Source organism: Vulpes vulpes, chromosome 2, assembly GCF_048418805.1.
Source record: "Vulpes vulpes isolate BD-2025 chromosome 2, VulVul3, whole genome shotgun sequence".
In the NCBI taxonomy this organism is placed as follows: Eukaryota; Metazoa; Chordata; class Mammalia; order Carnivora; family Canidae; genus Vulpes; species Vulpes vulpes.
In genome coordinates, this window is record NC_132781.1 from 48,538,053 (window position 1) to 48,550,768 (window position 12,716).

The 12,716-nt window shown below is 59.0% G+C and overlaps 2 protein-coding genes across 6 annotated transcripts; one reads left to right on the forward strand and one right to left on the reverse strand.

The window, feature by feature from the left end:
- Positions 1–248: 248 nt before the first annotated feature.
- On the reverse strand, positions 249–2,125 carry C8G (complement C8 gamma chain). Its single transcript, XM_025981998.2, has 7 exons — positions 1,617–2,125; positions 1,370–1,506; positions 1,183–1,253; positions 1,007–1,114; positions 622–723; positions 498–536; positions 249–428 (listed from the first exon to the last, which is right to left on the reverse strand). Exons 1-7 carry the CDS (start codon positions 1,752–1,754, stop codon positions 415–417), a joined length of 609 nt encoding a protein of 202 aa, XP_025837783.1. The 5' UTR covers positions 1,755–2,125; the 3' UTR covers positions 249–414.
- FBXW5 (F-box and WD repeat domain containing 5) lies at positions 2,010–6,690 on the forward strand. Of its 5 annotated transcripts, none has more exons than XM_072748049.1 (10): positions 2,298–2,371; positions 2,916–3,029; positions 3,270–3,485; positions 3,832–3,989; positions 4,279–4,453; positions 4,581–4,729; positions 4,804–5,224; positions 5,443–5,590; positions 5,664–5,876; positions 5,950–6,690. In XM_072748049.1, the coding sequence occupies exons 2-10, from the start codon at positions 2,975–2,977 to the stop codon at positions 6,191–6,193; spliced, it is 1,779 nt and encodes a 592-aa protein (XP_072604150.1). In that variant the 5' UTR covers positions 2,298–2,371; positions 2,916–2,974; the 3' UTR covers positions 6,194–6,690. The 5 variants fall into 5 exon arrangements, with proteins under 5 accessions (XP_025837779.1, XP_072604150.1, XP_072604149.1 ...); XM_072748048.1 differs by having other exon boundaries at positions 2,305–2,371; positions 2,916–2,969; XM_025981994.2 differs by lacking the exon at positions 2,916–3,029 and having other exon boundaries at positions 2,010–2,371.
- Positions 6,691–12,716: the final 6,026 nt, after the last annotated feature.

A 12,716-nucleotide genomic window follows, 5' to 3' on the forward strand; every position in this document is an offset into this window, starting at 1 on the left:
GCTCATACCCTGGGAGCAGGAGAGGGTGGCTGGGAGCCCAGGGCAGGAGGCCCAACTCAGACAGGGACACAAGGCACAGGACAGCAGGGCAGGGGGCACCTCCGATATCCACCTTGCCTTCCTGGGGCGGGAGCCGACCCCTTCCCCTCCACAGCCCCCGCCCCCTGCCCAGGAGCAGCCGCCTGCCCACTAGATGACAGACAGAGGCCCCAGGCCAGGACCCACGTGGGAAGGAAGGAACCAGGGGCTAGGATGCAGCGTTTAATGAAGGCAGTGCTCCTGAACATGTGGGTGCTGGCTGTCCCCCATGGGTGGCCCTGACCCTGTAGGGCATCAGGGCTCAGTGAGCGGGGTCACAGGTGCCACCATCTCTGGGGTCTTCACTCCTTCCAAGTTCAGGGCTGCTGCCAGGACTCACCTTCCGGCTTCTGGGGCACAGAGACCAGATTCAGCGGGGGGAAGGAACTGAGGGGTGCCCCCGTTGCTGTACCACTCACCGTCTAGAACATGGAACTGGTCTGCAGCCTCGCAGAAACCTGAAGGCCCAGGCGGGTATCAGGGGTGGCTGGGGCGGGCACACAGTGGGAGGGCGAGGCGGCCAGGGGGCGAGGAGACACTTACCATACTTGGGGAAGAAGAGGACATGGTCCTCAGTCAGGTTGACCCTCTGGATCCGTTGCTCAAAGGCGCTCAGGGCCAAGTCACTTGGGGGGAGTGAGCGGGCTATGGGGCACAGGGGGCTCCTGGGCCAGCGGCAAGGGAGCAGGTGGGGCACGTGGGGGCACGCCCCAAACCCCACCCCGTCCCCCTGCGCTCACGCCTCAGCCCCTCTGGCCCCTCTGCAGGGGCTCCTCCCTGGGTCCCCGCTCAGCGGAAGAGGATCAGAAGTCAGAATACAGGGAGGGAAGGGGGAGGGCAGGGAGGGTCCGTGTGTCCATCTGGGTTCCCCCCCTCCCCGTGCATGGCCCTGTGGGTGTGCAAAGCCTGGGCTTTGGTGTGGACGCACCGTACAGCTTCACTGACAGCTGTCGCTTCTGCTCCAGGTACAGGATGGCGAAGCCCTGGTAGTCTGTCTCCCCGATGACCATGTCCACTGCCCCGCGGGCACCTCGGGCTGGGCAGGGAGGAGTCAGTCTATGGCCTCCCAGCCCTGCACCCCTGCACCTCGTGCCCTTGCCTCACCTTGCAGCAGGAAGCGGCCCAGGACTTTTCCATCTCTGTACAGCTGCCGCACCTGCCAGCAGATCCCATCCCTGGGGGGGAGTGGGGGGAGGAGGCACAGCTTAGGGACCCCAACTTGCGCAGGGCCTCACAGGACTCTGGTCCAGGCCAGGCAGCCTGGGGCCCGGGGTCCATGCTGGGGACTCACAGCTTCTGGAAGGTACTGACAGCCATGTCTGCGCCCTGGGGAGCCACATGCAGGAGGGTGGCCTCAGCCCGGTGGCCTTGCTCCTGCAGGAAGCGGCATGAGGAGGCCACGGCCACAAGGAGCCACGTCCCTGCAAACTAGGAGCAGGCCATGTGAGGGCATAGGGGATGGCGGGCTGCCTGACCTAACCCCTGGAAAGCTGGGGAGGGGGTGCAAGTGCCTGCCAGCCCACCCATCCCCCTGCTACCTGGTGAGCATCGAAGTTGACCTGGGGCTGGATGGTGCTGATGGGGGACGCCGGCCGAGGGGGTCTCCGAGCCCTTTGGCTCACGGAGCCCCCAGCCAGGAGCAGAGTCAAAAGGAGCGCAGTCCAGGGGGTCAGCATGGCAGCGGCAGGGATGGTGCCAGGACTGGGGGAAGCTGAGGACAGGACGGCCACGTTCTAGGTCAGAGTCCATCGTCCAGTGCCGCCCAGAAGCCTGGCACAGGAAGTCGTTGCGGGTCCACCTCCAGCCCAGGAAGTCCCCGGTCCTCCTGCTCTCCCTGTGGAGTCCACCCCTAGCCTCCTGGACTCTGCACTTCCCGGCAGGGCCTGGCGCCATATTCTGGTTACGAAGTCCGAGCTGACGTCTGGCTCCTTGTCCACGACCCCCTAGCCCAGGGCCCCAGCAGCTGGAGGCGGCGGGGTCGGGGCTCGAACCCGCGCGCTCAGTGAGCCTCGCCCGCGGCCCAGCCCGCGGGTCCCGGCGCAGGGCCGCCGCCCTTCCTGGCCGCCGGGGGCGCTGTGGGAAGCGAGCTCTCCTGCGCGCAGGCGCAGCAACAGCCCAGCGGGCGGCCTGGTGCTCGACGCTCCGTGGTTATCGATGCTTCAGGGTTCGAGGCGTCAGCCTGGCCGGCTCCATCATAGAGACGCGGCGGCAGGAGCGGCGGGGCGGAAGCGGGTCCGCTGGCCGAGGCCGGGCGCCGGGGCGGGGGCAGCACGGCTGGGCGGAGGCGGCCGCGGTGAGTGCGCCCGGCCCCGGGAAGCGTCGTCGTCCCGCCCCGGCCCCCGATCCCCGGCCCTTCGACCTCCCGGCCCCCGGCCCTGAGGAGTGTCGCTGACAGGCCGTGTCCGGTCCCCGGCTCCCTGGCCACCCCGCCCCCCGCCCCCCGCCTCCCGCCTCCGGTCCCTCGGCCTCGGCCGAGCCCTCTGCGGATGAAAGGGCCGCCGGGACCCCGAGCCGAGGCCCCGCCCCTCGCAGCCCCCCGCGGGGGAGGTGGGAGAGGACGCCGGGCAGCCCCCGCCCTTCCCTCCGGCTCGTCAGGCCCTGGCCGCGCTGGCCCGCTGACCGCCTGGCGCGGCTCCTCTTCGCTGCAGGGCCGAGGCCGAGGGCCGGCCGTGCCCCCGGCAGTGTCGGGGCGGGCGGGCTGGCGCTCGTCCCCCCCGGCCCCAGGCCTTTTCTCGGAATGACCTGTGTCCACACCGACCGCCCTGAAGCCTTGGGGCCACAAGGTCAGGGCGACAGGAGTGCACGGTGGTCAGCGGCTCTTCGTTTTTCCGCCTCAGAGCAGTGTCCAGCCCAGGCATCCCGATGATCTCTGGGCTCAGGAGCGGGAGGAGGTCAGATGTGGGTCCAGGGGCATGCGCCGCCCACCACCTGGGGCTGGACCAGGCTGCGAGGTGCTGAGCTGAGTCTGGCCTGTTCCAGGGCCCGCGGGGGTGTGGGGTGCAGGGGGCTTGGAGGAGCTGTTGGACCCTCGGCCAGGTGGGCAGTGCCAGCTGGCCCTCCACACACGCTCAGTCCAGCAGAATGCCCAGCAGGGCTGTTGCTCAGCCTCGCCCAGTCCCAGGCTCGTTCCCTGGGGCCAGCATCCTGCCTCGGTGCAGCAGGGAACTAAGGGGACCACATGTGGGTTGCAGGGCTGCCTGGGCAGAATGTCACAATGGACGAGGGGGGCGTTCCCCTGCTCCCTGACAGCCTCGTCTACCAGATCTTCCTGAGCTTGGGCCCAGCTGATGTACTGGCCGCTGGTCTGGTGTGTCGCCAGTGGCAGGCCGTGTCCCGGGACGAGTTCCTGTGGAGGGAGCAGTTCTACCGCTACTACCAGGTGGCCCGAGACGTGCCCCGGCACCCAGGTCAGGGCCTGCACGTGGCCCCACAGCCCACCAGGCTGGCTGGGAGGGCGGGAGGCAGAGCCATTCACATGCTGCCTGCTAAAGCCACAGCACTGGGCCCCTGCTGCCCAGTTCTACATGGTGGTCGTCAGCGCACCACATGGCACTCACGCTGGTGGGGAACAGCTGGGCTGTGTCTCAGTACTGGACCTGGCAGGGAGGCAGGGGTCTGGGGGGTGCCAGGGGCACCCCTGCTGCTGAAGTAACCAGTGTCCTCCAGGGGCAGGGCTGGCCCCTACGCTGTCAGGGTGCTGGCCTCTGTGGGAAAGGAGGCTCGGCCCCAGCAATGACCACCCCCCACCCCCAGCGGCCACATCCTGGTATGAAGAGTTTCGGCGGCTCTATGACACGGTGCCCTGTGTGGAAGTGCAGACACTCAGGGAGCACGCCGATCAGGTGCTGCATCTCAGCTTCTCCCACTCGGGTTACCAGTTTGCTTCCTGCTCCAAGGACTGCACCATCAAGGTGGGTGAGCACAGCTGGGGCAGCTGGGGCCAGGCAGTCCAGCTAGGATCTGGACATCATAAGACGGAGGCTGGGGGACGAGGGGCCACCCTCACTGCTAATGGAGCAAAGTGGGCTCTCCAGAGCCAGGAGCCCAGCTGCGTGGGCCCACAACCCTCGCTGCGTGGGCAGCCAGCAGCAAGGATCTCTGTCCCGGTGGTGGTTTCTGGGTACCAGCTCAGCTGGACTGGGGGCTTGCAGCATGGGCCCTGGTGTCAAGAGGTCCCCAGGTGACTCAGTCCCCACGCAGATCTGGAACAACGACCTGACCATCTCGCTGCTGCACAGTGCGGACATGCGGCCCTATAACTGGAGCTACACCCAGTTCTCCCAGTTCAACCAGGATGACTCGTTGCTACTGGCATCTGGGGTGTTCCTAGGGCCCCACAACTCCTCGTCGGGTGAGATCGCGGTCATTAGCCTAGGTGAGAGCGGGCCTGGGGCGGCCTGGCTGTCCTGGCTGTCCTGGCCAACCCCGCCCCTCCCCCCACAAGGCCCTGCACCCCCCCCAGCCCCGCCCCTTCCCACAGCCCTGCCCCCGCATCCCCCCAGACAACTTCGCCCTGCTGTCCCGAGTTCGCAACAAGCCCTATGATGTATTTGGCTGCTGGCTCACGGAGACCAGCCTCATCTCGGGAAACTTGCACCGCATCGGAGACATCACCTCCTGCTCAGTGCTCTGGCTGAACAACGCTTTCCAGGTGCGAGGGCGGGCATGTCCCCTGCAGCCACCCTGTCCTTGGCCTTGTGCCCACCTGCTGTCTCCCACTCCCAGGACGTGGAGTCAGAGAATGTCAATGTGGTGAAGCGGCTCTTCAAGATTCAGAACCTCAACGCCAGCACCATCCGCACGGTGATGGTGGCTGACTGCAGCCGCTTTGACAGCCCAGACCTCCTGCTGGATGCTGGTGCACCCCCAGGCCGTGTCTTTGACCTGGGCAGTGACAGTGAGGATGAGGAGGGAGGCCCGGAACCCGTGCCAGCTCCAGCCCGCGCCAAGGAGGGCTTGCGGCGCTTCTTGGATGGGCTCCTGGATGCGCGGGCACAGCCCCAGCTGTCAGAGCACGCTCTGGAGACCAAGGTGGCTGAGCTGCTGGCCCAGGGCCGCACCAAGCCTCCAGAGCACAGCATGGCTGATGCCAGCAAGCTCCTCATCTTCACCACGGGATGCCTCACCTACTCACCACACCAGATCGGTAGGGAGCAGGCCCTGCTCAGTCCCTAGAGCCTTGGGGGTGAGGCTTCCCCAAGACTGGGGTGGGGTCCTGCAGCCAAAGGGCAGGGTGTGAGTTGGAGGGCAGAGTGCACTTCCTTCGTTTGTCCTGGGGGCCCAGTCCTGGTCCTGTGTCTTGGAGTGCATGTTCCATGGGCACCTATGCTTCAGTTGTGGTGCTCTTACCCGGCCCTCCCACAGGCATCAAGCAGATCCTGCCACACCAGATGACCACAGCTGGGCCTGTGCTGGGTGAGGGGCGGGGCTCAGATGCCTTCTTTGATGCCCTGGACCACGTCATCGATGTGCATGGACATATCATCGGCATGGGCTTGTCTCCAGACAACAGGTGCGCCCCCGAGAGTGTCCTGGGTGGGGGCCTCTGTAGGCCACTGGTACCAAGCAGGGTGCCTCTCGCCCAGGTACCTGTACGTCAACAGCCGTGCCTGGCCCAGTGGCTCTGTGGTGGCCGACCCCATGCAGCCACCGCCTATCGCAGAGGAGATCGACCTGCTGGTGTTTGACCTCAAGACCATGCGGGAGGTGAAGCGGGCTCTTCGAGCCCACCGTGCCTACACGCCCAATGACGAGTGCTTCTTCATCTTCTTGGATGTCAGCAGGGACTTCGTGGCCAGGTAGAAGTGCAGGGCAGGGCAGGGCCGGGTTCCAGATGTGCTGGGCAGGGGCTCACCTGAGGCTCTCCTGCAGTGGAGCCGAAGACCGGCACGGCTACATCTGGGATCGGCACTACAACATCTGCTTGGCTAAGCTGCGGCACCAGGACGTGGTCAACTCGGTGGTCTTCAGCCCCCAAGAGCAGGAGCTCCTGCTGACGGCCAGTGACGATGCCACCATCAAAGCCTGGCGTTCACCACGCATTGTGCGCATTCACCAGGCCCCGCGTCCGCGTCCCCATCACTTTTTCTCCTGGTTTGCCAGCCAGAGGCGCTGAGGGGGGGCCACCGGCCAAAAGGAGTGTCCTGGGCATCCTTGGGCTGCCGGGACCCGCGGAAGATGCCACAGAGGTCTGCAGCCCTTTCCCAAGGGCCCAGCCACTGCCCAGACCGTGTGCTGGGTGGAGAAACTCGTTGACAGTCATGCCTTAGCAGGGGGACTACGGGGCTGCCGGTAGGGCACGGTCTGCCCCCCACCACGCTCACCGCCCCCCCACAGCCCCCACAGCTGTGACATTCAGCACTGGCACAGTCCCCTGGCTGGCTTGGATGCAACAGACACTGGGGCCACACCCTTCACGCACCCTCTTCCCCTGGGGCCTGCACCCCGGTCAGCACCACATGTACCCTCCAGTTGGCCCCAGGTGGCCTCTCCTCTGGGAACTTGTTTGCACACCAGCAGGGCCGGCAGCACAAGTCAGTCTGCCACGGGCCCAGGCAAACTGCATGTCACTGGTCACCTGTTTGAGGCCTGAATAAACAGTTGGCAATAGCATCCCGCTGTCTGATCTCTGTGTCCAGTGGTATCTTCATGGGTCTCGTGCTACCTGCCTGTCCACCAGCAGGATGCTGGACGCTGTGGTGGGGGCACTGCAGTCCACCAAACTGGGCAGTGTGGTTCCAGGCTGCATCCCTAGTCACTGTCCCTGCAACCTCTGAGCAGATGAGGTCGTTGGTGTGCAGGAAGTACCATAGCAGGTCCACCCTGATGTGTGCCCACCGCAACAGGGAGACGTCCAGGGGCACATCTGACCTGGGGAGGTACTACAGAAGATGGGGCAGCACACGGTGGGGCAGGGGGCAGAGTTCTTGGGTGCAAGGCATATGATGCTGGGGATGTGGCATGGGTGGCAGAAAACGGCCCTGGCTGAGCCCTCAAGGCTTGACCCATGTCTGTCCTGGGGGCTCACCTGCCCCCCTCGTGGTGCCAGGTGCCAGATGGGGGTGTTAATGGGGCAGCAGGCATGATTTCTATGCCTGGCTACACACACAGCTCATCTCATCAGAGTGTCTTCCACTCCACTTGCACAGCCACCACTGCCACAGCTTGGAGACAAGCCCAGCAGACGCGGATGGATCCTAGGGCCCAATGGGGTGATGTCCCCTCAGGCCAGACGCAGTGCTGAGCAGAGGCTGCTGGGGTCAGAAGCTCACTGGCTCCAGGGAAGGAGCTGGGCCAGGCCCTGGGACAGATGCAGAGGCTGCAAGGGTTTGGCCAGGCAGAACCTCAGGCCTCCAACTCAGAGGGCCCAGAGTTGCTGCTCATGGCCAAGTATCCAGTGGCACGGGCTGTGCACCCAGAGAAGGACGCCCCAGCCCACGGTAAAAAGAGGGGAGCCCGAGGCTGCTGGGCTTCATGTACAAGGACACAACAGTGACAGAAGCCATACGTCCTACACACAGCACACCTGAGACCATCCAGAGTCCATGGCTCAGCCCACCCATACGCAGCCAGAAAGCTTCACAAGGGCAAATACACTCCAGAGAAGTTGCAAAAATTGAACAGGTTTCTGAAAAGATCTTAAAATCATCAAGGAAACAAAATCTGTAAAATCAGAGCAGAGAATAAGAATCAAAACCACATAGACTTTGAAAACAAAGCCAGTGGAACACAACAGGTAGAGAGGTTGAAATGAAAAGCTCAATCCAAGGTCAGAGCAGACCCACCTGGCATGAAAATAAGCAAGCAGACGACAGAAACGAGACGACTGACTGAACAAACTCCAGGGGGGATGAGGGAGCAGGGGAGCGGGGCAGGTGGGCTCAGGTGGGAGAGAGGTGGCCCAGTCCACGAAAACAGTCCTTAGCACACATGTGTTGAGTCTGACCCGGAGAAGCAGCTGCACACATGAGATGCATCGGCCACAGCCAGCGAGGATCCCGAAGCCCACAGGTCTGCAGGCACATGGGCCCCATCCTTCCCATGGCATGGCTAGAAGAACCAGGCACCCTCTGAACAGAGCACCGCAGCAGGCAGGCAGAGCAACAGCAGAAACGGCCCCCATGGTCCTGAATTCCAAGCAGCCCCGGCCCGGAAGTGAGCGTCCAGGGAGTGGCCTGCCAGGAGGACAGAGCACCTGATGGACAGGCCCTGCTGGCAGTGAGGGTGCTAGTGCTCAGTGCAGCTGTGCCTCCAGGGGCCCTGGTCCCACTGTGCTCTTTCTGCCTTGCCACTGGGTGGACCTAGGAGTGGTCTGAGCAAGGGAAGGCATAACAGAGCAGGGTAGCAAGAGCCCTGTACCTCTGGCTGAAGGAGCAGACCCTGCCGGCACCTAGGCAAGAGGAATGGCTAGGGAAACAGCCCGCAAGTTGGCTGCAACCACTCAGGCTGACCCCCAGGCTGCAGATGCGGGCATAAGACCCAGACCCCAGAGTTTGCAGACCAGTGCCCACTCCCAGCCCAAGGACTGACCCAAAGAGCATGCACTTGGAAGCTGGGCTGATGCTGGCTCGGCCCTATGAAGCAGACACTGACAGTTGCCTGGGGTTCGGACAAGATCCAGAACTGATCAAGTGATGTTCAGAATATCCAGAATGTAACCCACAATTATGTGGCACACACACAACCCTCAAAATGCCAACTCAGAGGAAAAGACATTCAGTGGACGCCAAGGATGGAAAAGATACAGAGAGACTCTGAAGTAGCAATCACAAACATTTGCAATAGATGTAAAGATATAGCAGTCTCAGCAAAGGAACAGTAGATACAAGAGAAGCCAAAATATCTTAGGACTGGAAAGCAAAATTTTAAAACTCCCTGGACCTCAATGCCTGGGTGGCTCAGTGGTTGGGCATCTGCCTGCAGCTCAGGTCATGATCCTGGGGTCCTGGGATCAAGTCCTGCATCAAGCTGCATGGAGCCTGCTTCTCCTTCTGCCTGTGTCTCTGCCTCTCTCTCTGTGTCTCTCATGAATAAATAAATATTAAAACAAAAAACAAACACCTCCCCGGACAGACAGACCAGCAAAAAGGAGATGACAAGAGAGTCAGGAAGCAGAATCGAAAACAGGTGACAGGATTACCCAATCGGAACAAAGCAAAGAAAACCAATCAGGAGAGAACTCAGGTCCCAAGGACCCATGAGACAGACACTAAAGGTCTAATGTTTGTGTCACTGGGAGCCCAAAAGGAAAAGAAAGCGGTCTACAGAAATAACAGCTGAAACTCACCCCCAAAATGTGATGAGAGATACACATCCACAGATTCAAGAAGCCGAGTAAATCCAGAGAGGATAAAGTCAAAGACTTCCACACCCAGACTCGTCTCACTAAATCATCCAAACCCAAGGAAGGCTGACAGAAGCAGGGAAGTGCACACCTGCCGAGCAAATTGCAGGCCCCTGATCAGCAGTCACAGTTAGAGACAGAAAGGCCATCAGCCCAGAAAGCCAGGACCAGTGAAAACATGCTTCCTGCGTAGAGCGAAAATAAATCCTCACATGAGAGAAAACAGGGACTCTGGCCAGTGATGGAAGGTCTTCTTCTGACAAGAGGTAAATCAGAGCCCATCAGAATGAGGCTGGGACACCAGCACCAGGGGGGCAGAAATGCAGACAGACTCCTCCTGAGTTCCTCCAAACATGTTTGACTATTGAAGAAAAGGCAGTTATAATGTTGTCTGATGGAGTTTCAGTCTAGAGCAGTGCCGCATGGGGGGATGGTCAAGGGACCCTCAGGGGTAAGGTGCTAACATCCCACAAATACATTGTTGGAAGTTAAGTGTGTTGTGGGATGCCAGAGCGTCCGACTCCTGTTCTCAGGTTTTTTTTGTTTGTTTGTTATTTAGTTCAACTCTCATTTGTTTCTTGCTGCAATGTTTACCCGGAATGAATGAATGAGTGTCCGTGTTGGTGGGAGACTCCATACAAAGTCAATTACTGAAAGAAAAGTGAGGAGCCCCAAAATCTGCAGGCCATTTCTTCCAAAACGGACGGACGGACAGATGGATGGCAGGAACCCACTGCTTCTCACACTCGCATCCTGAAGACCCCATAACACTGCATTGCATTGTACTGGTCTGCTTGTTCCTCTGCTCTTCACACTCTTCAGGAACCTCAGACCTTCAGGTACACAAGGAAGGTGATGGCAGTGCCAATCCCAGAGGGTAGTTTTTGTTTTGATTTCCTTAAGTTAACCAGGGTCAGTTTCTGTTTCTTATTCCAGCTCCTGCCCTTGCCCACTGCACAAGTCTTTATCAGCCAGTTCCTTCCTTGCCAGGCAGATGTTGTCTTGACTTCCTTGCCAGTCAAGATGATGTCTTGACTTCAGGGTCACAAGTTCAAGCCCTGTGTTGGGCGCCACAGTGGGTATTGAGCCTACTTAAAAAAAAAGTGGGGATCCCTGGGTGGCTCAGCGGTTTGGCGCCTGCCTTTGGCCCAGGGTGCGATCCTGGAGTCTTGGGATCGAGTCCCACGTCGGGCTCCCGGCATGGGGCCTGCTTCTCCCTCCTCCTGTGTCTCTGCATCTCTCTCTCTCTCTATGTCTATCATAAATAAATAAATCTTTAAAAAAAAGTGCAACAATAAAAGTTAAATGTGTTGTGATCCTTAGAAAAACCACTAAGAAGACAAAATCACAATAGATGTATCACAGAATACTAAGAAATGTTTACATATTCTTGTCCTAGGCAGCAGAGAGGAAATGGAGGCACACAGGACTGACAACACAAACAACCACATGGTGACTGTCTACCTTGGCACAGCAGTTATGTACATTACTGTCAAAGTGAAACCAACAACAACAGAAGCCCCACAGCCCCACTCTGCCGTCACCAATAAAGGATGGAAAAACACTCGTAAAAGGAGCCTCGTTGGGCTACGGGAACCACCAAGCCAAGTGTGCCCCAGAAAGCAAGCCTTAACGGGGAAAAGAGGGACCCTGCCCATGAGGAAGAGGCGTTTGTTGAGAAGGGAAAGCGTTCCTAGATATGTGTGCAGCCCACACAAGAGCCTCAGGACAGTTGAAACCACGTGAAGCCACGCGAAGCCACGCAAAGCCACACAGCAGCACGAGACGAGAGAGCAGGGCAGGCGGAGATGGCACGCCCTCACTCAGGGCAGGTGCTGGCCTGGAATCCGCATGAGCCGAAGCCAAGCAGCCAGGGGCATGGTTCCCAGGGCTGCTGTGACCGAGAACCACAACCTGGGGAATTTCTTGTCAGACCGCTCCTGAGGCCACAAGCCTGTGCTCACTGCAGGGGGACCCTTCCTGCCTTCTGGCTGCTGGCAGGGCCGGCCGGCCTTGGTGTCCTCATCCCCTGACCCGTTAGTCCAATCTTTTGTCTTCACACGGCCTCCTTCTGGGCCTCTTCCCATCACCCTCCTTCTGCGTGTCTGTGTCCAAATCTCCTTTTTATATGGCTCCCAGTCATATTGGAGCCTGTACCTGTGCCTCATTTTAACTTGATCACTACTATAAAGACCCTATTTCCAAATAAGGTCACATTCTGAGTCATTGCGGGATTAGGATGTCAACACAGCTTTTTGGGGGGGGGGGGGGCGGGAGGGCGGGGGGGGGGGCGGGGGATATGATTCAACCTGTAAGAACTACCAACTAACTGGATTTTACTGAGCTGTAGAGAATATTCCAGCCAACAGGAGCAGAATACACATTCTCAAGTGGATATGGCACATCCACCAAGATAGACCACAGCCTGCGCCACAGAAGAAACCTCAACAAATGTCAACACTTCCAAACTCCTTTTCCATATGACTCCATAACCCTGATAGCGACACCAAAGACTACAGAAAGGACATTTAAAGACCAACATCCTTGGCAAATATAGATGTGGAATCCTCAAGAGATAATTAGATCAAATCCAGAAATATATAAAATTAGTTGTATGCCATGACCAAGTGGGCTTTAATCCAGAAATGCAAGGCTGGTTCTATACTTAGAGATAAATCAATGTAAGCCACCACGGGAACAACATACCAGAAAAACCACTTGGACATATCACTTGATGCAGAAGAAAGCTTTTCACAAAGCATCCAAGTCATGAGAAAGCTCTCAGCAAACTAGGAGAAGGGAGCCTGCTCCACCTGATAAAGGCATCGACACAATCTGAGGTGACATTATACCTGGTGAAAGATGGAACCTCCCCAAGACCAGGAACCCAAGGCCAAAGCCCCTCCTTTCACTCCTGTTCCATCCCACAGAAGGAAACTCAGCAGGTGGGATTTAGTGAGCAAGAACGGAGGGCAGACTGGAGAAGAATAAAATCGTCCTTATTCACAGATGATATATGATTATTTATCATATGATTGTTTTTAATCCCCCAAAAGCTACAAAAAACAAATAACTCCACAACCTCCTAGAACCAGTGAGTTTATCAAACTTACAGGATATAAAGACAACACACAAAAAACAATTGTTTCTAAACACTAAGAATGTATAATTGGAAGCCAAAAACTTAAAAAATACCTTTTACGGGGCACCTGGGTGGCTCGGTTGGTTGAGAATCCGACTCCTGATTTTGGCTCAGGTCATGATCTCAGGGTTGTGAGATCGAGACCCACACTGG

Excerpts from the sequence above, each read along its gene's own strand:
- FBXW5 (XM_025981994.2), top strand. The coding sequence starts at position 2,233 with ATGCTTCAGGGTTCGAGGCGTCAGCCTGGCCGGCTCCATCATAGAGAC. Across the intron at positions 2,372-3,269 it reads GCTGGGCGGAGGCGGCCGCG|GGCTGCCTGGGCAGAATGTC; the intron begins GTGAGTGCGCCC and ends TGTGGGTTGCAG. Across the intron at positions 4,454-4,580 it reads GATCGCGGTCATTAGCCTAG|ACAACTTCGCCCTGCTGTCC; the intron begins GTGAGAGCGGGC and ends GCATCCCCCCAG.
- C8G (XM_025981998.2), bottom strand. The coding sequence starts at position 1,754 with ATGCTGACCCCCTGGACTGCGCTCCTTTTGACTCTGCTCCTGGCTGGG. Across the intron at positions 1,115-1,182 it reads GGGCCGCTTCCTGCTGCAAG|CCCGAGGTGCCCGCGGGGCA; the intron begins GTGAGGCAAGGG and ends CTCCCTGCCCAG. Across the intron at positions 537-621 it reads CCTCTTCTTCCCCAAGTATG|GTTTCTGCGAGGCTGCAGAC; the intron begins GTAAGTGTCTCC and ends CTGGGCCTTCAG.